Raw genomic sequence first — 27,889 nt, 5'->3', positions numbered from 1 at the left:
AAAGATAACAAATAAAAAAGAAAAGACAAGAGACAGAGGGTTGTTGCATATTTTAGCACATTTCATTGCTGTACAATCAGAACATATTTTTACTATAAATAATACGGACAACCATCAGAACGGTGCTGCGAGAGAGAGAGAGAGAGAGAGAGAGAGAGAGAGAGAGAGAGAGAGAGAGAGAGAGAGAGAGAGAGAGAGAGAGAGAGAGAGAGAGAGAGAGAGAGAGAGAGAGAGAGAGAGAGAGAGAGAGAGAGAGAGAGAGAGAGAGAGAGAGAGAGAGAGAGAGAGAGAGAGAGAGAGAGAGAGAGAGAGAGAGAGAGAGAGAGATATAAGTGGTAGAAGTCTTTAAATAAAGTGTATAATGTAACTAATCCAGATCGGAGGTGAAGCTGTAACATGGTTCCCTTTTTAGTCCACAAACACACACACACACACACACATACACACGCACACACATACACACACACACACAACCCCCCCCTCAAGGTTCTAGAACGTCAGGTCATTATTGCTACGTCCGACCAGAGCTTCAAGAAACTCACTATACAAAATAATCATGAAATAATCAAGAAATAAATACTGTTAGCGGCCCGTAGGCCACGCCCCACGTTCTTAAAGGGAGACGACTCCGGAAAGTCAGTTCATCTGAAATGTTTTGATATGTCTCAGGTCCTCACAGACTCAGTGTGTCTCTGTGTGCGTGTGTCGGCGGGTGTGTGTGTGTGTGTGTGTGTGTGAGTTAGGCAGCAGAGTGATATTTTGTAGAAGCTCCAACACCCCAAATGGTCCCGTGGAGGAGATACAGACCGGAACTAGTCCGGAGCCGTACCGAGACTAGACCAGACCCAGTCCAGACTGGTTTATTGCAGTGGTCCTGCCAGTGGAGGCAGAGACTCTCAGAGAGTTCGGGAGGGCCGGGAGGTCAGGGGTCGGGGTGGCGCTCTGTGGGGGGAGGCGGGGGGGAGTCCTGCTGCACCTCGGGGACCGGGATGCCCTGCTGTAGCTTCTCTAGAGACCTCTTCATCTGGAGGGAGGGGGGGCAGAAAGGAGGGGAGGGCTTTAGCAAACTACTGCTACAAATACATAGAAGAACAACAACAACAACAAGAATAACAAGAAGAAGAAAAAGAACAACAACAACAAGAAGAACAACAACAACAAGAACAAGAACACCAAGAACAACAACAACAACAACAACAACAACAACAACAACAACAAGAACAGGAACAGGTAGAGTCAGACAGACAGACCTGGTCCGCCAGATAGAGAGACAGAATGACAAGTAGAGACAGACATGGTCTAGCAGGTAGAGAGGCAGACCTCGACTAGGAGACAGGCAGACGGGTGGAGAGACAGACCTGGTCTAGCAGAGAGACTGAGGATGAGAGGATCTGTTGCCACTTGTTGAGCTGGTTCTGGTGGAACCTCCGCTGGAGCTGTAGCACCTGCAGCCAATCAGCTGGGGTCTGGGGGGAGGGGCTAGGGGGGAGAGGGAACACCTGTTTGTTAAACACAGGTTGACGGGGCTGGGAACCAAACCTCCCCCTCACACAAATCCGTAGCACTGACGCCTCGTGCCCACTGCACCGTCAGTCAAAGGACTCAGAAGGCGTGGCTGACGGATGGGGGAGCTTTCCAGGGTCGTCCGAGCCCGAGTAGTGTCACAGTGCTTAAATTTGCATTCGTGATCTGATCAATTTTTCAACTTTTGGCAGTGGGCACGAGGCGTGAGAGAGCCCTGTGTGTGTACTTGAGCACGAGTGTGTGTCAGAGCTCCGGGTGTGTAGGTTCTGTTCTGTACCTGTGTGTAGGTTCTGTTGTGTACCTGCGTGTAGGTTCTGTTGTGTACCTGTGTGTAGGTTCTGTTGTGTACCTGTGTGTAGGTTCTGTTGTGTACCTGTGTGTAGGTTCTGTTGTGTACCTGTGTGTAGGTTCTGTTGTGTACCTGTGTGTAGGTTCTGTTGTGTACCTGTGTGTAGGTTCTGTTGTGTACCTGTGGGTGTCAGAGGTCCAAGTATCGAGGTTGTGAGCAGCTTTCTCCAGAGAGTAAAGTTTATAGAAGAGCAGAACGTTGAGGGCGACCAACACCACCAGACTGAGAGACATAAGAGAGAGACAGAGGTTAAACTCCATGCCAAAGAACTGAAGAGTGTGGTCACCATGGAATTGCATCAAAACACTGAAAAGGCTAACCATTCAAACATTACAAACACATTAGGTATAAGGATATTCATTCAGGTTGACAGTACCTGACACAGATCCTACGCAGCAGAAAGATAGATGGAGAGAGATAGAACTGAATAGACACATTCAATACATACGACTTGATATTTGCATATGTAGCGTGCTACTAGCATGATAGTAGAGCGAAGCCTGTCGCACGGCTGGTACTCACATGAAGCTAACGATGAGCAGCATAGTGGAGACGCTGGTGTGTCCAGTGGAGTGCTCCCCCTGGCTGCGGTAGTGAGCTACAACAACATCAAGTGACAACTGTTAACCAATCGGCTTCAGTTTTGGCAGTATTCATTGTTTAAAAGCTGTGGCGGGTGGCTGATTGGGTGACGGGATTGTCACAGTAATATGTGGTGGGCCCTGGGCCTCTTGGTGTGGGTCTACTTCCTGTGTGTGTGTGTGGGGGTCTACTTCCTGTGTGTGTGTGTGGGGGTCTACTTCCTGTGTGTGTGTGTGGGGGTCTACTTCCTGTGTGTGTGTGTGTGTGTGTGTGTGTGTGTGTGTGTGTGTGTGTGTGTGTGTGTGTGTGTGTGTGTGTGTGTGTGTGTGTGTGTGTGTGTGTGTGTGTGTGTGTGTGTGTGTGTGTGTGTGTGTGTGTCCCTGCTTACCGCTGTCTCTGCGGTCCCGGTCGTCCCCCAGCCCTCGCTCTCCTCGCTCGGGTGAGCCGGCGGCGGTCGGCCCCTCTCTCTCCGTGTCGTTCGCCCGCCGCGAGCCCAGGCGCTTGCGGCGGCGCAGCGCCGACAGACCCTGGATGCTGTCGATGCTGCCCGCCTCACCGCTGGTTACCACGGAGACCTCGGACTGGAGCAGAGTCTCCAGCTTGCACACCTCGCTCTCTGTGGTAGAGGGTAACACAGGTAGTATTAAGTACTATAAATCACACCTCGCTCTCTGTGGTAGAGGGTAACACAGGTAGTAGAGCTTAGATCGGGCCCAGAAAATCAAGCCCGACCCGGCCCGAGCCCGTGCACGTCCTGCCCGAGCCCGTGCACGTCCTGCCCGAGCCCGTGCACGTCCTGCCCGAGCCCGTGCACGTCCTGCCCGAGCCCGTGCACGTCCTGCCCGAGCCCGTGCACGTTCTGTCCGAGCCCGGCCCGACCCGACACATTAACCGTAATTATGAGCCCGAGCCCGAGCCCGATTTCAACCCGACATTTACTGTGGGTCAGTTGACTGTTGTCTTGGGGTCAGTTCACTTAAAGGTTAGTAGGCTATACTGGGGGTCAGTTTGCTGTACTGTGGGTTTTTAATACATATGTAACTTTGTACACATTTGTTACTAGGTCTACTCTGCTAAATATATATGTAAGGGATAATGTATAGAACGCCGGTCATTATCGGGAAAATAAGCCCTGCCAGGGCGTACAGTACACCGACGCGCAGCGAAGGTGTCTTGCTTCGCCCTGAAGGGGCTTGTATTCGACAATGACCGGCGACGTTCTACACATGATCCCGCTTATTACACGGCTACTTTCCAAAACGAAAAAATAACTTCACACGGTGTGTCTTTTTACAATTTATTCGTTACCAGCATTCGTAGTGTTGATCAGCAGAGAAATCATTTGTCCGTAAAGACGGTGATGTCGCTTAGCAACGCAAGACGCTGGGGTTGACAAGTCACCGGACTATTACCCATTCAAGTGAACGACCCGGTGACCCGACCCGGCCCGCGGGTCGGGTCGGGTCGGGTCGGGCTCGGGCTCGGGCAGAGAATCTAAACGAACAGGTAGTAATAAGTACTACGCTCACACCTTGTGCTGTGGTAGAGTATAACATGGTAGTAATGAGTGAATAATGTAATGATTACTATAATCTCAACTCGCTATTTGTAGAAGACGATGTCAGAGGTAGTAATTAGTACAAGGCTCATCCCTTGCGCTGTAGTAATGAACACCAGTAGTAATAAGTACTACACTCACGTTAGTGATCATCACTTATCACATGCAACTCCTTTCTGGTAGACTTCCGCCTTGCGCCCTTTCACACATTGGAATAGCAATGCCCGCAGATGGGCCAAGGGACCGGCCAGCAGGGGGCAGTAATGCAGCCCTTATGGGTGACAAAGTGGATCTCCCTAATCCTGGCACATGTACAGTTACCGGGCATTAAAAAAAGACATTGTTTGCAAACAAAAAGATGCTGCTTTGATGTTATAAGTTGGATCACCTGAGGAACATTGGCGCGTTAACACGGATTCAAACAGGTCTTCAGTGGAGTCGTGTGATTGGTTAGCTTGCTCCACCTAAGGTCCGATGGACCAACCCCTTATCTCCCTCATTGCCCGGCAAGGTTACTGCTTTCAAGCACAACACAGCTGCACCTGCTGTGCACAGCTCAATAAATATCCACCGGCAATTTGCCTTGAGCAGGCCAATTGCCGTTTCCCGGAATATCGACCCCAGTTTCCATTCACACACGACTTTGTGCAGGAAAATCTTCCGGAACATAGCAAGGTAAGACTGCATGTGTTGAATGGTCTGTTAGTACCACAATAACATCAGGCTGTCTGCAGTAGAGGAGATAACTGGTGGAATGAAGAGCTCACCCATGTGTTTGTAGTACTCTTCGATACCACTCCAGGTGTTCTTCTCAATCAGAGCTTTGACCAGACTCCAGGGCTGCTTCCGGTAGCAGATATCAGACGACACTCTGAGGAGAAGAACAAACACACACACACACACACACACACACAACAATTACAACACAGTAGGTTCCAACTGGGGTGAGAAGGCTACACTGGAGATTAGAAGTCCACATTAGGGGTCAGTTGACTGTTGTCTTGGGGTCAGTTCACTTCTTAAAGGTTAGTAGGCTTTACTGGGGGTCAGTTTGCTGTACTGTGGGTCAGTAGGTTATACTTGGGGTCAGTCGGCAATACAGGGGGGGGGGGGGGGGGGGGGGGTACAAAGGCAATACAGGTGGTCCGAGGGCACTGTAACTGCGTACCGGATGCGGCTCTTGTTCTTGCCGAGCGAGGTCAGACAGTATCGGTGGATGGTGTAGAAGTAGTCCTGGTAAGGGATGCCCGACGTGATGACCTCAGAGTCCACCACATAGCAATGGCCCTGGGAGCTGCTCTTCAACAGGCTCTGGAATCAGAACGGGGGTCGCTTTGAGGCCCTGTGTTGGCACAGGCTTGAGAAGCGCTGGATCGGGCTTGGATCGCCACAGTTTGCAGGGCGCTGGGATTAACTAGTCAAGTTCCAACAGGGAAGCTCCGACACTTCCCTTGTGTTGTGTCTCAACGCGACTCACATAACTTAACAAACAGCCTGCAAATTGCAAGGAGCATTGTAACATTTTGAAATCACCGTATTTAACAGCAGTGCAACAGTCATTAAAATAATGCTAATCATGATTTGGTTCTCAATGTATGGAGTGTTTGCTGGCGTTTAATTTTTGTATGGCTGTTTGAGTGCGCTGTCCCCATTGCATACTCAAAGAAACAGAAATTGTGTCTAGGGTTAGTCTCTTTCAGGTATTTTTTAAATAACTTAACATACCCAATGGAGTTTATTTCCAAGGGCTACACCGTCATCAAGGTATCAAAAGCATCAACGTGGATGCTACTGGGTCAGAGTGACTAAAGCTACAGCGCAGCATACATGTAAAATTTCATAGCCAGCTGAAATACATTTCCTTTTTGAGTGAATACCAGCGAGTGCAATGAAATGCCCCTCCCTAGTTCAAGGGCTCCTGATATAGAGGGAACTGGTGTCCCGACTAAACATGGCTCAAGTGAGTTAAGTAGCTTTCCAACGAGGGGTCGTTAATAACAGTGGTAAACGTAGATCAGCCATCGTTCTCACTTTCACCACACAGAAAAACATTGGGACACTCTAATAGGCCTTTGGCCCGGACATTGGGGTGGACGTGCAGAGCTTCAACATTTCCGAGGCGAGTGACCCCTATGAACCGTGCGCCCAATCCGTGATCACGTCATGCTCGCGCAGCTCACACACGGCGACGAATAAGGTTAGACTCGCCACAGCAGCGCACACTCGTTCGGGCACGGGAAGCCGAACAGCCATGACGCAGCAAACCGCCCTATTGCAATCAGTGCCAAACCCTTCTGCATTTCCTCCCCCGAGAAAAAAAAAAGAGAAGAGAAACAGAGCAGTACAAACCCAACATGAAGGGGCCCTAGTCGCAATCAAAGAAGTAAGGCGATAAAAAGAGGAAGCGTGTTAAAAAAAATAAATCTATCCATCTAGCAGCAGGAGAGGCAGACCTGAGTGTCCACGACGGGGGCCGTCTTGGGGCCCAGGGGGTTGTTGATGGAAATGGTGTAGCTCAGCACGCGGCTGCTGTTCCCCACCGCGTCCAGCTGCCACTCGCCCACCGTCAGGTCTGCAGGGAGGAGGGAGACGATGCAAACGACTCATGTTTGGCCCCCCTCTATTCAATATAGTATCAGCTTTATTTAATAGGCACCCCATTAGCCCGGCGTTTGATATCTCAAATCATGGGATGTTATTGCCCAATGTCCCGAGATAGCGAACCAATCACGTGGCGCCATCTTAGGGGGTTCACGTGTAGCATATACTAAACACATGTGTACCATTTTTGTTGAGGTTACACAAAAAGACGGCTTTATTAGATAAGTCACGCCAAGGGTCACGCATCAACCTTTTGTCTGATCGATCGGGGAAAGAGAATCAGTTGTTACCTGGTGCATATCCAACCTACCCAGCAGAACTGCTGCTAATTCATGCTCAACTTTGTGGGAAGTCCTGCTGACGGACACAGACAGACGTGTACAGAACAGTCCCACCCGGGCGGAGGCCGTACTGTGTACAGGGAGGTGTGTGTGTAGGCGTACCGGTGAAGTGTCTCTGGGTGAACAGGTGTTGGAGGAACTGCGTGTCGGCGGAGAACAGCAGGTCGTGCAGCTTGTCTACGCTCATGCACACCACGCGGTTGACGTGCACGCGCCCCGCGAGGTCAGCACAGAACGCCTCCACCTCACCTAGGCGACACACGCGCGCGCACACACACACACACACACACACACACACACACACACAGGAGTTAGACAAAACACCGCCACATCAGTGGTATTGATTAAGTACTAGAAGGAGTACTGAGTTAGTGTTTACCAAGGTGGGGGGGGCAGTGAGGTGTTATGGAAGGGGGAATTTAATGGATTGTACTAAAGCAAAAGCGCTGACTAGTAAAACAAAGAACCGGCTGAACAAACAAAAACAACTGTGTTTCAAACAAGAGCTTTAAACATGTCAACTTTGACTCAATTGAAATGACTGCCTGTGTCGTGCAAGCTTTATAGACGCGTCAGTGAACGGAAAATCGGTTGAGGGAGTCACTGATAGCGACAAGGACAGTCTTTTAATAGCTTGTGTGGGATACTTTTGGGCCAATGATTTGTTTGAGGACTGCTGTTCAGTAAATATGTTCCAATGTGGTGAACGGGCCATATTTTTACATCCCTTTGCGGAACTCGAGCTATTGATATTTGAAGGGGGGGGGGGTAGGGCTACAAAGTAGCTGATGGGATTCTGACTACATGGGGGACGGGGTATCGACTACGTAGGGGTACTGACTAAGTAGGGGTAGGGAACTGACTTTCTTCCTGGGTATCGGAGGAGTTGCTGAGGTCGGTGGGCAGCTCGTCGTCGTTGGTAACATCCAATGAGGAGAGGTTTCCCATGCTGCTGGTCGAAGGGGGGAGCATGTGATTGATCGACTCCACCGGAATATCCAAGGCTTCCTCCAGATTCTGAGGGGAGAGAAGAAGGTGCTGCTATGGTTACCAGGGGAGCTCCGTGGAGACCAGCGTGTCCCATGAAGACGTGGGTGAAGACTGGCGTGGACCCCAAAAAACTGTGTTTGTTCAATGACGCGGAAAGTTAGCACCACTGGGAGATCGGAAAAAAGCTGGTACTCACGAATGAGGTGGCACTGGAGGTGGGGGCAGAGGAGCTGGGGGGCACAGCAGGGGGCATCATGGGGGGGCAGCAGGAGTGCCCGGCCTCCAGGGACTCTGAACTGCGTCTGCGACACAGCGAGGACACCTCCTCCACAGAGAGGTGGGACGAGGAACCGGGAGGAGTCTCCCCGAGAGGACTGAGGGGTCCGCAGGGAGGGAAGCCCGGGAGAGAGGCCGAGCCGAGTTCCAGCAGGTCGGACACCGACTCTGACTCCTCTCCAGGTCTGGGGAGGGGAGAGAGGGAGGAGGAGAATGAAAAGATGGCAGAGAGAGGAGGAGGAGGAGGAGGAGGAGGAGGAGGAGGAGGAGGAGGAGGAGGAGGAGGAGGAGAGAGAAAGGAGAATGAAAAGATGGCAGAGAGGAGGAGGAGGAGGAGGAGGAGGAGGAGGAGGAGAGAGAAAGGAGAATGAAAAGATGGCAGAGAGGAGGAGGAGGAGGAGGAGGAGGAGGAGGAGGAGGAGGAGGAGGAGGAGGAGAGAGAAAGGAGAATGAAAAGATGGCAGAGAGAGGAGGAGGAGGAGGAGGAGGAGAGAGAGAGGAGAAGAGAGATAACAAAGTAGAAGAGAGGAAAGAGTGGAGGACAGAAAGGAGTAAAAGGGAGGACAGGAAAAACACTGCATTCTGTTTACTGATCAACACACAGAGGATATCGAGCAGTATTCTATTGGATGACAGGCGATCTTTCCGTGTCCTATTGGCTGACAGTGCGGCGGAAGGGCTTACAGAAGGCCGTTGAGGTGCTGGAGAGGGGAGACATAGTCGTCATCTTCGCTGGTAAGACCCAGTTCGGTTCCATAACACTGGTGTACGATGTGCCATAGCTCCTTAGGAGAGAGAGTCTACAACACACACACACACACACACACACACACACACCAATAAAGATTAGTATACAGCTCCTTAAGGCCGATTTAGGGTCGTTTTAGACGCAGAGACGTAAGCACGTAATTTACACAAGGGACTTGTTTTAGACAAGTTTTGATTTACTGTTCCTTTAAGGTTCCTTAAGGATTGCGCGTGTTGCAAGGGGATTCTCCGCCAGAACAGTAGGGGGAGCAACGAACGAATCTGTGGGCGTGGAAGTGGAAATCGCTGGCTTGTTTATATTTATAATTATCATAATTCGTTCTTGTGTTTTCTTCTTCTCCTTCTTCAAAATTCTTCATTCGCTTCTGTCACGGCCTTTTAAAAATGGCGCTATTATGCTGTAAAACCGGAAATGTGAGACTCCTGAAAGGATGTGGTTAGCTGGCCAATCACAGTCTTTGCGAGCTGCGTAGGGCCGTAGTGTTTTAGTCGCATAGTCAGGAATTTTGGCCGACGCACTTAAGCACGTAAGGGGGGATATTTTACCGCGCAACGGGGGGTTATGTATCTTACGTGCTTACGCGTTACGTCTAAAACAGAGCATATATCGGCCTTTAGGCAACAGAGTCGACAACACACAGCAGACAGTCAACCACACACAGTCTGAAGGAACATTAATACACAGCTCTTCAGGAGAGACTGCAACACACTGTATAAAAAAAATGACAATTAATACATAGCTTCATAGAAGAAAGAGTCTTAACACAACATACACTATTAAAATAAATGTATGCACAATTACATCAGTGGACGGTGTGCCACTACTCGTCAACATCTCGAGAACTTGAAAGCTAAATTGCTGTGTTAACACAGGCTGGTGAACACCCAGTTTTTCGACAGGGTCTGTGTGAACATGCCGGTATATCGCAGAGAGGAGGAGAGAAAATCTTAAGGAGGGAGTCTACAGGGAGAAGCAACATTGACACCACGACAGAACCAGGCTGCAGCCGTCCATGGAGGGAGCGGCGGAGTTGTAGAGGGAGAGAGGCGGTACCTTGTCCATCAGGGCGTTCTGCCAGAGCCTGAAGATCATCATGAAGCTTCGATCCCTCGCGCCGAACGACGTGAAGAAGTGCTTCAGATGGAGACAGAGGGAGAGCGAGTCAAAAAGCGTTTGGCCTGGAGATTCCGTCCTGGTCTGGTCTTTACCAGTATGGCATGAACTGGTCTGTACTGGTGTAGTCTATCGTAGAGGTCTGAACCGGTCTACTGAGGTCTATACGGTACTGGTCTAGTCTGTAGTAGTAGTGGCCTGAACGGGTACCTTGTCACTGTCCGTGCTGATCTGGATAGCGTTAGGAATCAGTTTGGCCGTTTTCTCCTTCGTCAGACTGGTAACATCTTTCAACGGGATAGTGATCTGAGCACAGAACAACATAAATATTACCAATAATGTACACATGAACCTGGTCTAATACTGCACACATTACCTTTCAACTTGATGGTGATCTCAAACACATAGTACACACTGTAACCTAACTAACACCGTTATCCTTAATCGTCAGCGTGGGGAGGTAGACAAACAGAAATAGCACAACACATGTCGTATGATTCGATTGGAGGTCTTGTTCAGTTTATGGGATAAATGGTAGAAATGGATGGGGCTGGAAGGGTTTTGAGCCGAGCTGGAAGCTACAGGCGCTGTGAGGGCTCTCATGGAAGCAACGTTTTCAAATTCACAGAACAGCAGATGTCGGCGGAAATCGTGTCCTGTGTGCCAACCCCCGATACGCACCATACCGACACCGGTGCCCTGACTTGATACAGTAGCTCATGTACTCGTACAATTACTGATACAACCACCCAATACCACTTAATGCCACGTGACGCATTGTTGAAGAGCCATTGAGGCCAACATTTTCTTTTTTATCAATGTTACTGAAATAAGTCCCCAATTTAGAGTAAAAAGAGTAACCGGCGGCACGGTTTGTATCACAAAGTTGGCATTGGCTGTGGTCGTTTTTTAAACTGTAATGGTATTATTAAGTACAAATATCTGTACCATAGGGTTAACCGTCCCGGATATCGCTATTTACATTAGCAGATCGCACAATGGAGCTCCAAAATTTAAATCTTAACAGGATTATTCTATAACACTCCCTCAACCCTGGAACTCAAAGAAATATCCGATACCTTTTTTTTTTGATACCTGTGCGGCAATGACTAACATAATAATAACCATCTGTTTGAAACGACCATAGAAAATCGTAAGTCTGAGGCACCCCTAGTATACCTTTTACCATGGTACACTCTAAAGTGAATAATACTGTCACACTACCAATACTACTATTCGCCACCCTGTCGTTATACTGTGTACATTATGTAGATCACAACTGTGATGCAGGACAGGAAGTGTGGTGGCGTGTTTAAGGAAGTGCGCTCACAGTGGTTTCCCAGCGGAAGATGTTGCTGTAGAAGCAGAGCCAGTTCTCCGATAGGTAGAGACGACCTTGGAGGAGGATGTCCTTCTGAAGTGCACACGAGTAGTCTGGAACACACACACACACACACACACACACACACACACACACACACACACACACACACACACACACACACACACACACACACACACACACACACACACACACACACACACACACACACACACTCTCTAAAATGAACCATGTCCTCTCCATGGACTGAGAATTTGAATGGGTCAGGGTGGGGGGTTGCATGACTTACCAACTATCAGCCTCTCTGTATCTGGTAACTTCTTGAAGAGTTTCCGGAAGTCTTCGTTTCTCTGTTTGTATGTTGGACTGAGGACCTGATGGAGGGCAGAGGAAGGGTCACCAATGTCCCGTACAGTGCTGGAAGCAGACAACTCTGACCACACATTCTCCAGTGGCCGGAGACTCATCACCCAATGTCCTCAACTCACATCGTCTGGCCAGCCGTCCTTTAGCTAAACTGACTCCGTTTACCCAGGACATACGATCATTTACCAAGATCACAAAGATAACGTTGTCCTCAAAAGTTTTCTTTTGACTCTTACATTGGCCTACTGGGATATTTTCAACCACTGACACAGGGATACTACCTTAGGCATTCATCTGCATCTGCCAGTAATGGTTGATTAATATTTCAATGTAAAAAAAGGAAATGTCTGCGAATACCACCCACACGACACGGGAGGTTTTTAATAAAACAGAAGTTTTGCTGAGGTTTTGCCTTGCGTCCACATGACTGGAGGTTATGGGGCCTTAACACGGGGACTTTTAAAACGTGGAGTCTTTTGATAATGCTGCCCAGATGGCGCTGTGTGGAAAGGCGAAAATCGCCCAGTATGGAAATCTAATGTAGTCTTTAGTCTGGATGATAAGACTCACATTGGACGGTCAGGTTGTTACCAAGATCTTCTCAATATACTGGAGAAGTAAGGTAAACGTTTTTAACCTTTGTATTCTTTTTTTTTGTTCCAGGAAATAATCAGTCATACAGTCATATGTGCTTCTGGTCTGGCCCTTCTTGTTTCCAGGAACAATAGTAGGCCAAAGAAATGAATCAACACCATAAGGTTTCAATGATTCACAAGTGGCCGTGGTATCAACAGCATAATCCACTCCTAGGTGCGTAGGTCTTATACCCGCTTGAAAGGTTCTTAGATCTTGTACATGCTGATTGATGAGAAAGTTTACGTGAAGTATCTTTTAACGCAATCTAGCACTGTTTTACGCCACACAGCTTCAGTTTTCTGCCTAGGTCAGGTATCCTGCATGTGTTTCAGACGCGTGTGCAAAGCAAACCATTCTGCAGTACAAGGTTGCAAGCCCTTTGCTGCGTTGCACTCGAAATTAATGGAATTCTTGGGAACTGCTTCGCAACTCCTGGGTACTTACATTGTACCAGCTCTGCATCTTCTGCAAAGAAAAGAAAAAACCCAATCAGTTTCTATCAGACTAAAACAGAATGTGCTAGCCAAAGTAGCCACGCTATCAGAATCATAAGGAACATGGTAGCCATGCCATCAGATTAATAAAAAAAACATACTAGATAATCTATCAGACTAAGTGTCAAATTGTCTAGGAATGCTACCGCATCAATACACAATGTGCTAGCCATGGTACCAGAAAAAATACAGAATGTGCTTGCCGCGCTATCAGACTTCAACACCCAGAATGCATCACGCAGCTCCCAGGAGAAAGGCAGGGGGGGGGGGGGGGGGGGGGGAGGTGAAAGGCATGTGGGATGGTGCTCACCTTGGCATTGCGGCTGAAGTGGCGTGAAGCGAGGGGGTAGGCCGAGCCGAGGGAAGAGCCGGAGGGGATGGAGGGCAGGGGGCTCTCGGCCGCTCCCTTCTCCCCCCCGCCCCCGCCCCCGCCCCCGCCCCCCTCAGTCTCGCTGCTCCGTCCCCCCCCCAGCACCCGGCGGCGCAGGGAGGGGGAGCTGCCGGGCGTACTCCGGGGGGAGTTACTCGCCGTGCTACGGACAGACAACACAACCTCGTGAGCGGGAGTTAACGTGGAGTCCGTGTCACGTGACGCGATACCCGCTGCTGATTGGTCCAATGCACACTTTCAGCAAGACCACAATACAGCCCATCAAGCAAAAAGCATCAGAGCAATCAACAACATCACTGGAGTGACCCCGCTCCCCTCAACACTATTGAACATCCCTTTAAAAGAGAGGGGAGAATTAAAAGCCCAAACTGAAAAATATAACAAAAGGGAAAATAATGAAGACACTATGAGGACTTTACCTTTTAAGAAACATAAATAAGCCAACATTTAAAATATTTTTTGATGGATTTGACCAGAGGGCCCGTACAGTATGCAGGTGTTACAAAGAAAAGTTGAGATCCAAGCAAGATCATGTTGCATCATCTTGCTGTTGCTATAGAATGAAGTGAAAACAATAACTAGAACAGTGTCTGCGTGGGTCAATATAGGTTGTTCTCCTGGGGCCGTGACAAACTGCATTTACCCCAAAACAGTCAACATGACCAGCAAGCCATGTGCATCTCCAACAGCGGTCAGCTGTTGACAGAAGGAATTCTGCATTTAGCAGAGCAATGTATAGTTTCATAAGGAGTACACATTTTTTACTTGTAATTATTAACGTTAACTGTTCCCTGCAAAAATGTTTCCATTAGTTCACCCCAAATAACATGACCTTATATGCTATTAACACTAACCCCACATGTCAACAACACTAACACTACATTACAACAACACTAATCCGGCTACATGCTAATCAAATTGAAATTAGGCTTGAGTTTTCTCTCAACTGACGGTGGCGGTGTTGAGAACTAGGGCAGCTCAAAAGCATCGAGGAAGAGCTTCTCTACGACGATCCGAAGCGTCCTTTATTAACTGCAATTAGACGATCAAATAGCCCGACTGGATAAACTAACGTTTGAAGAGGGCGAATATGCTTTCACATTAATATATCTTCACTGGCCTCACCCGGCTAAGTAAAACCGAGATTTAAACCCCTCATTATGTTAACAGAAAGGCGTTATATACGGACTTGTGTGGCTCAAACCCTATAATTAACTCAGGTGCTGTGGAGAAGTGAAGATGGGCCACGGCGGCCCAGTCCACATAAATTTAAAATACTGATGTTGTCAGTGAGATGGGGAGGGCGGATGGGCTCTCCAACCAGAACGTTACACCCGCTGCGATGGACACCTCGCCATCACATCGACTGATTCATTGAATGGAACACTTAAAAAGAAAAGAAAAAAGAAAAACATGGCAATTCTCTCCACATAACCGCGACATTCATATTGAAACTATAGGCGTTACTTACTCGAACATGGTGTTATGCACGCTGCTCGCTAACGTATTCACACCTTCAACGCACGCCGCCGTATATCCGACCCTTTGGCGCTGTCCGCGGCCTCACAAAGCCCCGGTGCTCACGGAGAAAAGCCCTTCCATCACTCCCCCCGCCCCAACCAACGGAGTCTCAACCCCGCAGCACAGTCCTGTCGCTTGCTGCCGGTTACCGGAGGCCCGCTCCGTGGCCGCTAACAACAGGCTTCCTCCTATCTGTAATCCCCGGAGGTGGAGGAGCCAGTAGGGTGGGGGAGACGGAGGGGGCGGGGGGATCGCCGCATTGGGGGGGTGATAAACATGATGAAAACTGCGACGCTAGACACTGTTTTAATCAGGGGAAAGATAGCACAAAAGAGGCTCAGCAGGACAAAGACATTCCGTGAAATTAAATCAGTCAATTCAAACAATGAACTGATAGACTACATGGGGTCATAATCCATTTATTTACGTCCTCATAAACAGCACGTTTATTAACTTGTCGCAAGCCACGCCCACAGACAACACGTCGTCTGGTCATCCTCCGGATTAGAACCTCTTAATCTTCTATAATCTAGTGAACCGGCCTACTCCGATGTTTCGGACCGACTGGACACAAACATTCTTTTTAGCTATTCTAGCTATATTTGATTGTTGATTGTTTGCGTTGACCGTTTTCCGTCTCAACTTCAAGGATAAACATTATGTAAATGTCATTCTGGTGTATACCATATAAACAGTAGATCAGCAAACCATGCCTAAAGTATTGAGAGTGGTTTAAACCTGGACTATATAAAACAGGTTTAAACCCGACCTTTAGTACAGTTTAACCCTAGACTGTGTACCATATAACCAGGTTAAACCCTGGGTAGCTAACCCTGACTAAAAAAAGAAGCAGGTCAGTAGAGTGGAGCTTTCTGCTTGTCAGAACAAACCGCTGCTGCAATTACATCACCACAAACACAAACCACTCTGATTGGCTAGAGGTGAGGTCATAATGTAGAGACAGGATGACGAGATACGATGCATGCTAAGCCCCGCCCCCAGATATGAGCAAGTCCGACTAGGAGGGAGGGACGGATTGAGGGGGGGAGGGAAAGATTGAAATGCGTACATAATATGATATAATGCAGTAATAATATGCACAGCCCTTAATATGCAAAATTGAACCTGAGGAGTAACATGGTTGGAGGCCGTATCACATGGAACCGGATGTCCGTGTGATACCTCCATGTTCCACAACATACAGAGGGTGAAACCGCCTCCTACTCTCCTCTCTCCTAACCTCCTAACCTCCTAACTCGCCTCTCGGGTATATGCTCCCTCCATCCTACATTCCAGTGTTGTGCATGAGCATATGGGTTTGTTTTCAGTAAGACAAGTACGAAATCACCTTGCCTCATGGATCCGTGACAAAAACTATACAACATGACCCAATGTGTGTAGACACAACAGAGCCCTCTAAACAGATTGGGTGTTATCTCATGAATCCACAAGTCTTGTCCCATTTCATTTACAGAACGGGGGTAGATTCGCCAGACAGAGCTGTAGGAAGTTCTTATTCTGATAGCCAGCTATTTTGATAGCCATGTTTTCAGTTTTCTCACACACACACACACACACACACACACACACACACACACACACACACACACACACACACACACACACACACACACACACACACACACACACACACACACACACACACACACACACACACACACACACACACACTCCTTTCCTTTGATAGTTCCAGAAGACTTTCCGAATGTGTGTTATTGTGTGAATTAGGCGTCCGGATTGGGACCCGGTTTCAAATTTCTCAAAATACGAAAAAAGGACAGAGTTTATCAATCCTGCCATTGAGTTCAGTGGGACCTTTAACGTAACCCAAAGCTCAAGATGTCATTTAAATTTAATAATTGGTGCACTGCACAAACATTCCAATTGTCTAATGAAGTTTTTGAACTCACGTGAGTGGGCTGCCAATCACAGCTTAATTACTAAACAAAGAATAATTGAATTGGCTCAAGCCCTCGTTCGCTTCATTTCTCTCTTTGTCAGTGGGTTGCTTGATGGGATGGGATCTACTCTCAGTCTGTAAGTTTAACTTTGGCCGGCATCCATCAGGGTGGCATAATACTGGACTGGCCCTTAGCCCATCTATTCAAGCATTGCTATTACATGTGTGAAAGGGAGAAAATAAAAGAAGGTGCCTGAAAAGTTATCCCAGTAAATAACCTGGGACTATGTGTGAGGGGCGTAAATGATGTAAACAAGGCCCTACCCGTTTGACATGAGCTGCATTTTTCTAAATGGGTGTCAGACGTTTAAAGCACTTCTTGCGTGTGTAAACAAAGGGATTAACCTACATGCTAACCCTACATGCTCAAAACCCTAACCCCTCACGAGAGGCAACAGTCTTCAGTCTGAGAGAACTTTTATTTGGCCGAGGGGATATTGCAGTAACTAACCTGTCTCCTCTGTCTGCACCGAGTAAACCCCTGAGGGACCAGTGGGGCTGCTGACTGGGGGAGGAGACAGGTGGTTGGAGGAGGAGGAGCTCCTAGACAAGCTCCTCCCCCTCAACTGGCAACGCCAAGGAGGGGGTGGAGCTGTCTCCACCCTCCCATGGCAGCTGTCCCAAGCATCCCCTCCCTGTTCCTCTTGGTACAGATTCTGGGCCGGCTGGGATGATGGGCGGGGCTAGAGGCGTGGTGGTGGGCGGGGCTAGAGGTGTGGTGGTGGGCGGGGCTTAGGAAAGGAGACCAGGACTCACTTTCGGAGGACGGGGGCAGGATGTAGAGCAAGGGGAGGGGGTTGGGTTGAGCCATGATGGACCTGGCTAACACCTGGTCCTGCCTTGAATTTGTGGACCTGGCTAACACCTGGTCCCGACTAGACCTAAGGAACCTTGCTAACACCTGAGGGACAGAGATACTGCAAGTGACATATGGATAACACAACAACACTTTTAAGCCCATGGTATACTTAAATCTAGATTGAAGTAGGTGTGTTCACATTGGCTATTGAACTGCTGTCAAACACAGGAATTTCTACAGGGTACAATATAGTTACTATGATGTGTGGGCAGGTCATTGAAGCGAGCAGTGTTGAGATGAGCAGTAATCATTCACGATATATAAGTGACCAAATAACAATTGCAGGCAGCAATGATTTGTTTTGGTCCCAAACCTGCTGGCCATAAAATGTGGTCAGTGTGAATAATACACCTTTTTCAATTCTGTTACAAGTATACTCGGGCCTTAAAATCCTCAGATTAACTACTACAAGCCAACAAAACTACACTTTAACTAACACACGCACACACACATTTTTCACCTTGACCCTATGTTACCATCATTTTGGGTGGGTTGCTTTTGCCCTATGGAACCACAGCGCCATGTTAATCCACAAAAAAAGTTGGTTTCAGCCACAAACCAGCTCAGATTGTTATCGGCGTCTGACAACATTATGGGAAGGATCCCTACAGAGAACTAAATATTTTTCCTTTACCTTTCATGCATGATCCAGTTTGTTTGTTATTTTGTCAAACCAAGAAAAGCAGGAATTTAGTTGTTGCAGGAAGAAAATGGTGGAAACGCGAGTGACAGTTTGACCGAGGAGGGCCAACAAGAGTTTGTTGTGTTTGACAACAGAAAGCGTGGCTCAAGTGTTGTTCAAAGGATTTGGGTGAAGGAGGGTTGCGATTGGATGGCAATTTCCTGCAACAACTCCATGCGCAATTCAAAGATCCAAGAGTCCTCCTTGAGCGAGGCTTTGTTGGACACAATCTCAAGGGATCTTTTTAAGGACGTTACCTGACCTCTACAACAAGAATCTGAGCCGGTCAGTGGCAAAAACAGGCACTTTTAACGATCTCAAGGGTTTAGCACCCTTGCTTCATTTTGATCAATAAAAAAAATATATATATATAGCATTAGTCACTGAGCCGAAATGATGGAATGGGTCCACCTTGAAAAATACTGGAATTATCCTTTGAGTGTTTATTAGACAGCGTTCTTAATAAATGTCAAAAAGTCATGTCTCTCTTCCGGCTTTATCTCAGAAACACAACCATTTGGACACTACAGTTATCATCGTCCTTGTTTCAGGTCTGAACATTCGCTGAACAGTCTTCACAAAAACACACAATGCTCCTTCCATGGGAGTGGGTGTGTGTGTGTGTGTGTGTGTGTGTGTGTGTGTGTGTGTGTGTGTGTGTGTGTGTGTGTGTGTGTGTGTGTGTGTGTGTGTGTGTGTGTCATACTTTTTCACAGGGCAGGTGTCCAAACTATCGTTATCAAGCAGGGAGCCGGCGCAGAGGAAAATCACACACTTGTAAAACCAACGACCAAGTAGTCCCTTCATGCTTTCCTCTGTTTGAACAAGAAGCAATCTCAACACTGTCGTGTTTACCCGCAGTGATAACTATGAATATTATACACTTGACATATCACACCAACAGCAAACTTGTAACATGCCGTGTGTGTGTGTGTGTGTGTGTGTGTGTGTGTGTGTGTGTGTGTGTGTGTGTGTGTGTGTGTGTGTGTGTGTGTGTGTGTGTTCATCTCCTCTTTATACCCTATAGCTATATTATTAGATGGGAGATCTGTAGTAAATGTATAATATGATGTAATAATATTATATAATAGAGGCCAGGCAAACTACCGTCAACACCCGCCATTAAAAGTGTGTTTAATAATAATAATGTGTCTTTAATAACTGTGTAGAAACTGTCAAGGCCCCAGAATCAGAAAGGGAAGTTTAGTGAGCTGGGTTGGGGTAAGGTCGTACCTCCCGTTGGATGAGTTTCCTCCCCCATGTCGGTGCTCCTGCCCGGCCTCCAGGACCAGCCGCGCCACGGTCCGGGGAGTCAGATTAAAATCACCTTTCTCAGAGGAACACATCAGCATGGTCGAGCTTCCCCATTAAAATCACCTTCGACATGGCTGGAAAAGCATCTACCGGCGTAGGCTAACGGTTAGCCGAGCCAGCTAACAAGATAGCCAGATACAATCCACATTAGGAGGAATAACGTTACGGCGAGTAAACATTCCCAGCGAGGAGAAGTAACGATTTGGTATCCATCGTTAAATTAAAAACAACTCGGTAAAAAAATGCATCATCCAACTAGATGCCGAGACATACAAAACTTTACAAAAGTTCGCTAACTGGGTTTAAACCCAGAGAAGAGCTTTTGTCTCGGGACGACTGTACCATACAGGGTGCTGGGGGGAGATTACAACCTCTTATATTATATAATTTGAGCTATTCTCAAATGAATCCGAAAGACCTACCTATTTTCTTAAAATTAGTTTAAATGATATGAATAGGTTTTCATACACATGTTATCATCGAAATATAAATTTACTCGCGCCAAGAAATGCAAAACACCCCCTACGGATAAAGTTATGGAACAGCCCAAGAAGTAACTGTTTGGAAACAGCGGAGAAGGCAATTTCGAGGAAGTGTCGATTTTTGTTACTTTGACTTTAATTAAAGTCGATGTGACATCAAACGCAATTGTTATTTTACTTTAAATAAACCCTTCAACGCACCGACCAGGGTGTTGCGTCTCGTAAAAGGAACCGGAGAATGCACTGCTTCTTCTGAATGTATAGGCCATTATCAGTAATCAGTCCATATGATACACCGACTATGAAACAAATAAACATGTAGGTCCATGCCCCCTAACATACGAACTACATTTTTCATATTTTGATCACAATCAAGTTTTGATACAAAATATTGGGTTTCTGAGTTCGGCCTGATGTGAAGGAAGGACATATGGGGACATCTGGTGGTGGGTTAAACTGCATGCATTGTCGCAAGCACTGTCAAATAAATTATGTTACTACTACATTTCTTCATGCATGCCTATTATTAATTAATTGTGTTTGTTGTGATTGTGATCATAAATAAATCATAAAATGTTCATATTTTGATCACAAGGCCTAAAAAAAAATTGTTTGGTTCCGGTTTCCGACCGACCCTGTCAATTTATGTGCGACCCAAATTATTTTATGAGTTTTATAAAAAAAAAATATATATATATTACGTTCTTTCGGCGTTTTGGTACAGCACCTCTTCATTCTGTACAAGGATGAGCGAATTTTCTCGTTTTTAAATGAAAACAACCTACCTATCATTCGCTGCCGCTGGAAAAAATAAAATAAAAAAATAAAATAAATTCCCTACCTACCCATGACCTCAACTGACAACCAACAGGAACCAACCTTTTTTTTTTTTAGGCCCAATCAAGTTTTGATACAAAATATTGGGTTTCTGAGGTCGGCCTGATGTGAAGGAAGGACATATGGGGACATCTGGTGGTGGGTTAAACTGCATGCATAGTCACAAGCACTGTCAAATAAATTATGTTACTACTACATTTCTTCATGCATGCCTATTATTAATTCATTTGTTGTGATTGTGATCATAAATTGTGTTCTTACCCCGTGCCTTCATCCAATGACCTCGTCTGCAGCTCAAACAAGCGACGACAGACGACCCTGATAAATAGATAAAGTTAGTTCAAGTTAAAGGGTATGCCGAGTACCTAGGCTACCTCGGACGTAATAATCAATGATTTTGTTACATCAACTAAAAGGTTGAACAAGTAAATTAAAGATCATTGGCATGTCAATATTCTTTACTTCATAAATAGCCTATATCATATGAAGTCATTGTGAAATATACAAAATATCACATTCACACCCACAGGCACACACACACACACGCACACACACACACACACACACACACACACACACACACACACACACACACACACACACACACACACACACACACACACACACACACACACACACACACACACACACACACACACACACACACACGGATACACACACACGACCCACAACCTACTACAAGCACAAACACCTGACACACACTGCATCAGTGTCCTGGTTGCTCCCTGGGTCTAGCGGGGGTCTCGCGGGAACCTGGGAGTGCTGTTTTCTGGCTCCTGGTCCGGTCTGATTCCGGTGTCGGGAAACTCAATCTGCGCTAAAAATACAAACCCGGAGTGGCTTAGTAAGAGAGAGGTGGGCTATATATCTGTCGCTCTCTCTCTCTCTCTCTCTCCCCTCCCCTCTCTCTCTGTATGTTTTTAGGGGGAACAGGACAAGGCTCTACCTCTAGCTCAAGGTCTCTATACGGCCTCCTGGAAGACCTGGAACTGGAGCGACCTTGGGCATGACGTGGGACCGTCAGAGCCCAAGGCTTCACCCGTGACCTCTGTTGAGCCTCAACATCAGCTCCAATTACCCCTATCGTCTGCTTATTGATATATTATGTACACGTTATTTATAGCTTATGAATACGTTATGTAGAGCCTCATATTATCTGGTAATGAATACATAATAGTTAGAAATAAGCCATCAGTTTTTTTTAATAATTCATGGTTCATAGTTCGTAGGATCGCCTTATTCATAGTTCACAGTTCATAGTTTGCTTTTCATAGTTCATTGTTAATCATTAATCAGTATTAGATTTAGTAGAGGAGTCGTGTTTACAACACTACACCGTGCTGAGACTATATATAGCAGGCTAGAACCCAGCTGCTCGCCACAACATTATTATGCCCAACGTGTTCTCCGCTGCGGCTATCTGCTCGGGGGTCGCAGTAATATTGAAAACTTGGAGCATGCTCCAGTAAATTCACTAAGTAGACCGTTTTTTGGACAGTGCACGTTTTCGTTGCAGTGGGAATAATGTTTATTTTTATTTTCCTAAGTGTTTTAAATCTTTATGGTAAGTATTGAATATTGGCCGTTTATTGTGTGTGGCAATCAAGCAAACACATGTTGAATGGTCGTCATGTGTCTGGCATAGAAGTGTTTAGCATTCGGGGTTGTGATTTTATATGCTATATTATACATAGTTTATATGATAGAACATTAATATTTAATATTCCCAATCAAATTTGATTTCTGTTCTAGACCCTAAAGACTAAGTATTTTTCAGAACCCCACAGTGCCTCCACCCTCTCCTCTTCCTCCTTCTTTTCTGCCCACCAATTCAACCTTCTCCTCAGCCTCTTCTCTCTTTCCTGCTCCTCTGCACCTCTATCTTATCCTCCTCCAACGCCTGTTTCATCTGCTCCTCTCCTCCTACATCTCCTCCTCCTCCTCTTCCTCCACGTCTTCCTCCCCCTCCTCTAGTGTCAGGGTGCTGGGGGGGCTGTGCGGAGGTGGACTCCCTGACGGAGGCGGTGGAGGGGGAGGGCTTCTTGCTGGGATGTATCTCCTGTAAGAGGAGGGAGGAGGTGAAGGCAGAGGCGGTGGTCGACTGGTTCTTCAGACCTTCGGCACAAGAAAACTACAGCCACGTAGGACTACTACACCTCGTTATATGGCCAGCTACCATTTGTGTGTGTGTGTGTGTGTGTGTGTGTGTGTGTGTGTGTGTGTGTGTGTGTGTGTGTGTGTGTGTGTGTGTGTGTGTGTGTGTTCCTGTCAGATCTTCTAGTACGAGTACTCCTACTACTAGTAGTTGGCTACTATTATTAATTTGTGTGTGGGAATGTGTGTGTGCGAGTTCCTGTCAAATCTTAGTAGTCAATAGTACTCTTAGTATCAATTAGTACTAATAGTGGTAGTTAGTATAACTACTACCACTAGTAGTGTGTGTGTGTGCGTGCGTGTGTGCGTGCGTGTGTGTGGTCAGATTTTCCAGTACTACTAGTCCCGCTAGTTGTAGCTCTAGTAGTAATACTACTACTGCGACTGCGAGTGTGTTCCTGTCATATCTTCCAGTACTAGTTATATTAGAACTACTGGTAGTTCTAATAGTGATACGACTAGTAGTGTACATGTTGATTCCCCTCAGATCTTCAAGTATTAGTACTATTACTACTACTGTAGTTCCAATAGCCCTAACTAATAGTAGCCTACTCGGCGTGTGTGTGGGTTCCCATCAGATCTTCCAGTATGACCACCCGACAGCGCTTTCCCCAGACCCAGTCTTCGCCGGGCGTGTGGAATGGCGGGGGACCCTGGACCCAGACATCCAGATCGGAGCCATTTTCATCAGCAACCTGACGGCCAACGACTCGGGAACATACCGCTGCCGCTTCCAGCGGACCCTCTTCCTGAACCTGTACAACCACGAGGATGTCATCGAGAAGAGGGTGGAGCTACAGGTGGTGGCTGAAGGTGGGTTCAGTTGTTCAGCCGACGGTCGTCATTCCGTTCGGTTCAGACACCCATGTCTTTTACCTCCGTTTATATTAATCAGACCACAAACATACCTGTTTTAATATAATGGTCCTTTTGTATACAGTTATAAAATTATACACTAGTCGTGTTATTATTTTAATTACATAATACCTTGCTCAGCCCCTAATGAGAGTGTGACATGCATACAGTGACGTGGGTTTTACACGTTCACCTTTATATATTTTTTCAGAAAATTAAAAAAGGAATATGCTGTTTGCTAAAGTAATCAACCCCTTTCACTTTGCTAAACCTCAATGTAAATAAATACACAATGTAATTGTCAGAAGCTATCTATTAAGGGGTGGTCTGTTGAAAAAAACGGAGTGAAAAGAAACTGAGCTAAGGGATGTAAGAAGAATCATACAATACAGATACTGTCAAATCAGGCCCTCCCAATCTGTGCTCATGGGCAAGAAACAACTAGCAAGATATAACGATCTGAGACTAAAAGTTCAGTGGCTGCTATGATTTTTTTTTATAGTGCATTATATACATTTTCTGAATGCTGTACAAATATGATCTATAACGCATTAGAGCAAGAAAGAAGCCATTACTTCTTAGCATGGGGATTCTGTTCATTGATTCCATACCTGTGTGACGCACTCCGTTTGGCGTGTCCCGCAGCCCAGCGCGAGTTGACGGCGGTGGTGGCAGAGATCTTGATGTATGTGCTGATCGTGGTGCTGCAGCTATGGCTCATCCTGGTCCTGCTCTACTGCTACAAGAAGATATCTGCAGAGCAGGAGGCCAGAGAGGACCGCAAAGCCCTCAAGGCCCAGACCAAGTATGCCCTCGCGTAATCATCGTTCTCCTTAAAGGGGACATATTATACCACCAGGTGTGAGGGTGATAAGCCATTACAGGCAGTTAGGAAAATCTTCCTCTTCTAACATCACGAGTGGGCGTGTCCATCTAGATGTAGGACGGATAGAAGAGCAACGTTTGCTACAGTCTACTGGGAAGGCTGGTAGACTGATCTATCCATCACACATCTAGGTGGACACGCCCACTTGTGATGTCAGAAGAGGCAGATTTTCAAAACGGCTTGTAATGGCTAATCAAACTCACACCTGGTGGTGTAATAGTCATATATAATATAATAGTAGTCACCTTTAAGTGCTGGTAGTGACAGTAATGAGCATGTTTGTGCTCCATTACTGACTCTAGGTAAGGGACTAGATTAGAACGATTATCTTCAACTCTTACTGGCGAACTACACCCTCAAGGTCAAGACCAATTACTGAAGGAGTACTCTGCAAGTACTCCTTGAGTAATGGTAGTACAGACAGTACTGACAGTAGTCCTCAAGACTACTCTCCTTTATTAGAAAACAGCTGAGCGGGATGGTACTTTTAACACTGATGGTTTGGGGGTTTAGATCCCACACATAGAGCAAGGCATTAACACACCCAGGGTTACGAGCACACATGGCTGTAGTACTCATGGCGGGCGGTTCTCAGGGTTTGCAGTATTTGATGTGCCTTCAGGGGAACTCCACCAGACCTAACCTGTGGTGAATGTGTTCAGACTTTTAGATCCGGATGAGGACTGCGATGGCATCAAGACAGAGTGACTGAAGGGATCCGCCCTCATGCTGCAGTGGTATTTCAGTAGAAGTTGAGTATTGGCTAGACTGAAGTCTTCCAATAGAAGGAAAGTACTATTTTTAATTATTAATTATTTTTAATAAAGTCTTCTAGTGGTAAGCTTATACAGAGGTTTTAAGCAGATTTATTTTTTCCTTTTAAAGTCTGTTCATATTTTTTTTCTATCAAACTGGAACTGCAACTGACAGTTTTATTTAGGTTTTATAACAATATATATTTTATATTATTTTTGGCCTACAATAATAATAAAGTTTCATAAGTAACTACTCAAGCACTGTTCCTGAGGTAATCTGGATGTTATTTCAGTAGCCTACTTCATTTAGGTCAAACTTTTAGCAACAAAAATGGAGCATCAATGCTTTTAGCCCATCCACCAGTGAGAATAATATTGACGATAGTACAGTAATTAATAAATATAGTATATCGTAATATAATAATAGTATTCTGTACCCTGAACATCAGTATATTGGATATCATTACTTTTACTTAAAAGAAAAGGCAAGATGACCTAGTTTTAGGTTTACATAAAATGTATTCAAATTGTACATCCAAACACCATATATGATATGTTAGACACATCATAAATACTTAATGTATGGTTTATATAACATATATTGTGATCAACTCGGGAACAAAGAGATGACTTGCCACCGTTGGGCTGAGGCACAAGCCGACAACGACCTTGCAGCGTGACCGGGGTCCGACAACGACCTTGCAGCCGACAAGGTGGCCGATTCCCCCACGTTTCATTAAAGGTGTTGACGGGAAAACCACGAAACGGATCTGCTGTTCAGGAGAGAGGGCGGAGGAGAGGGGAGGAGGCAGAAGAGGGGAGCCAGGGAGAGATCCCCTGAGAGAGCCACTCTTATTGTTTCAGGGTCTCTGAACGGTAAGTTTGACTTTCCTTCAATCCACATTTGTCCTTCTAATGATCCCTTACTCTACCTTGTCTTTCTTACCATATCTGTAGTCATTTGTTCCGGTTGTTTCATCTTAGTAAGAGCTGTGAGCCGACTCCTTGTCTGAGGTTTTTCCGGTTAACGTAAGGAGTTTTGTATGTTTCTCCCGGTTGTGACAGCAGGGCACGAGCAGCGATGACACCCGTCCCCAACGGCACCCAGCTACACTCCCTTATCCTCTCCCTTCTCACGCGCCTCAACGGCACGACGGCCGGGGGACACTACACTACCCAGCAGGCCGAGAGTGGTCAGGGGTTTGTTTACATCCTGCTGGTTGTGGGCCTGTTCAGCTTCTTCACCTTCGGCATCATGCTGAGCTACATACGCTCCCGCAAGCTGGAGGGCTCCCAGGACCACTACCACCAGTACATCGCTCACGACTGGACCAAGGCCCCGCCTCCTTACACAACTGCGAGCAAATCAGCGCAGGCCAGGTCTCCAGCAAACTCCACCCCCGACACTGTCATCTGCAATCCTGCGACCGATCCCGGCCTATTCCGCAAAGCCAATCATCTAAAGTCAGAACTTTAGTTAATGTCTAAAATAAATGTCATGCATCACATGATGACGGGTTTCAATAGATGCTCCAAGTTCAACAGAATAATAACTATTATTTCAGGTAGTTTTCATCTTCCACAACCTGACTGAGTGACTTTAGGACCCAATGACTTTGATTTAATGAGATGTATAATACAAATGACTTAATAAAAAATAATATCCCCCAAGAGGCCAATGTGTATTTGTATACTGTGAGATTAGAACAGATAACAAATAAACAGTCTTCAAACTTAAGGAAATAACTTAATTGAACGAGAAGCAAGGCTAAACAACTAATGTTGTAGTTTTGATCTGGATTCCGTATACTGCTAGGTTTGCTATAGAGCACCAGAAGATACATAAATTCGAGCACACACACAATTTACTTCTCACACACGACTGGGTTTGAATCCAGCTCCAGGAAACGCAGTCGGCCCGGCCCCATCAAGCGCGTGGCCTCGAGTGTCACTCGAGTGTCACTCGCCTCCTCATTTTGTACTGGACGCGGGCTGGTCATGTGCTGCTCAAGTTGGGCAAGAGATTCTGGGAATCTCGCTTGCGGGCGGGTAACGCCCCGTGCCCACTACCTCCGTCAGATGTCCGTTGCCCATTGACTTTGAATGGGGACGGACGCGCAATGCATTGTGGATCCGTCCGTTCAGTTGGAGCGTTCGCCACCGTCTCGCCCCGTGCCCACTACCTCCGTCAGTTGTCCGTTGCCCATTGA

General features: G+C 46.6%; 3 protein-coding genes across 6 annotated transcripts; 2 read left to right on the top strand and 1 right to left on the bottom strand.

Annotated features, from left to right (window-relative positions):
- Positions 1-260: 260 nt before the first annotated feature.
- Positions 261-20,235, bottom strand: gramd1a (GRAM domain containing 1A). 3 transcript variants are annotated; one of them, XM_056602154.1, is made up of 19 exons: positions 19,609-20,232; positions 13,252-13,474; positions 12,892-12,912; positions 11,735-11,819; positions 11,434-11,537; positions 10,314-10,409; positions 10,044-10,124; positions 8,906-9,021; positions 8,142-8,406; positions 7,819-7,972; positions 7,058-7,204; positions 6,467-6,585; positions 5,182-5,324; positions 4,781-4,884; positions 2,844-3,071; positions 2,396-2,471; positions 1,994-2,095; positions 1,359-1,479; positions 261-1,024 (listed from the first exon to the last, which is right to left on the bottom strand). In XM_056602154.1, the coding sequence occupies exons 1-19, from the start codon at positions 19,725-19,727 to the stop codon at positions 923-925; spliced, it is 2,406 nt and encodes an 801-aa protein (XP_056458129.1). In that variant the 5' UTR covers positions 19,728-20,232; the 3' UTR covers positions 261-922. The 3 variants fall into 3 exon arrangements, with proteins under 3 accessions (XP_056458129.1, XP_056458130.1, XP_056458128.1); XM_056602153.1 differs by lacking the exons at positions 261-1,024; positions 1,359-1,479 and having other exon boundaries at positions 1,541-2,095; positions 19,609-20,233; XM_056602155.1 differs by lacking the exons at positions 261-1,024; positions 1,359-1,479; positions 7,058-7,204 and having other exon boundaries at positions 1,540-2,095; positions 19,609-20,235.
- A 2,053-nt stretch (positions 20,236-22,288) lies between these two features.
- Positions 22,289-25,913, top strand: si:ch211-225p5.8 (uncharacterized protein LOC555567 homolog). Its single transcript, XM_056602156.1, has 5 exons — positions 22,289-22,593; positions 23,004-23,170; positions 23,762-23,996; positions 24,684-24,843; positions 25,587-25,913. Exons 1-5 carry the CDS (start codon positions 22,554-22,556, stop codon positions 25,630-25,632), a joined length of 648 nt encoding a protein of 215 aa, XP_056458131.1. The 5' UTR covers positions 22,289-22,553; the 3' UTR covers positions 25,633-25,913.
- Positions 25,914-26,057: 144 nt separating this feature from the next.
- On the top strand, positions 26,058-27,345 carry LOC130391846 (potassium voltage-gated channel subfamily E member 1-like). Of its 2 annotated transcripts, none has more exons than XM_056602158.1 (2): positions 26,058-26,555; positions 26,748-27,345. In XM_056602158.1, exon 2 carries the CDS (start codon positions 26,761-26,763, stop codon positions 27,154-27,156), a length of 396 nt encoding a protein of 131 aa, XP_056458133.1. In that variant the 5' UTR covers positions 26,058-26,555; positions 26,748-26,760; the 3' UTR covers positions 27,157-27,345. The 2 variants fall into 2 exon arrangements, with proteins under 2 accessions (XP_056458133.1, XP_056458132.1); XM_056602157.1 differs by having other exon boundaries at positions 26,745-27,345.
- The last annotated feature ends 544 nt before the right edge of the window (positions 27,346-27,889 follow it).

The sequence above is a fragment of the Gadus chalcogrammus genome, chromosome 11 (genome assembly GCF_026213295.1).
Source record: "Gadus chalcogrammus isolate NIFS_2021 chromosome 11, NIFS_Gcha_1.0, whole genome shotgun sequence".
In the NCBI taxonomy this organism is placed as follows: Eukaryota; Metazoa; Chordata; class Actinopteri; order Gadiformes; family Gadidae; genus Gadus; species Gadus chalcogrammus.
Note: the sequence above shows the minus strand (reverse complement) of the source record. Positions and strands in the feature narration are given on the sequence as shown.

What these genes read in the sequence shown, in the direction of transcription:
- gramd1a (XM_056602153.1), bottom strand. Translation starts at nt 19,727, where the DNA reads ATGCTGATGTGTTCCTCTGAGAAAGGTGATTTTAATCTGACTCCCCGG. An exon ending in ACTTCAGCCGCAATGCCAAG is followed by an intron (nt 12,913 to 13,251) that starts GTGAGCACCATC and finishes TTTTCTTTGCAG; the next exon opens with AAGATGCAGAGCTGGTACAA. An exon ending in CCGGGACCGCAGAGACAGCG is followed by an intron (nt 2,472 to 2,843) that starts GTAAGCAGGGAC and finishes ATGTTGTTGTAG; the next exon opens with CTCACTACCGCAGCCAGGGG.
- si:ch211-225p5.8 (XM_056602156.1), top strand. Translation starts at nt 22,554, where the DNA reads ATGTTTATTTTTATTTTCCTAAGTGTTTTAAATCTTTATG. An exon ending in CACAAGAAAACTACAGCCAC is followed by an intron (nt 23,171 to 23,761) that starts GTAGGACTACTA and finishes GGTTCCCATCAG; the next exon opens with ATCTTCCAGTATGACCACCC. An exon ending in GCCCTCAAGGCCCAGACCAA is followed by an intron (nt 24,844 to 25,586) that starts GTATGCCCTCGC and finishes GAATGTGTTCAG; the next exon opens with ACTTTTAGATCCGGATGAGG.
- LOC130391846 (XM_056602158.1), top strand. Translation starts at nt 26,761, where the DNA reads ATGACACCCGTCCCCAACGGCACCCAGCTACACTCCCTTATCCTCTCC.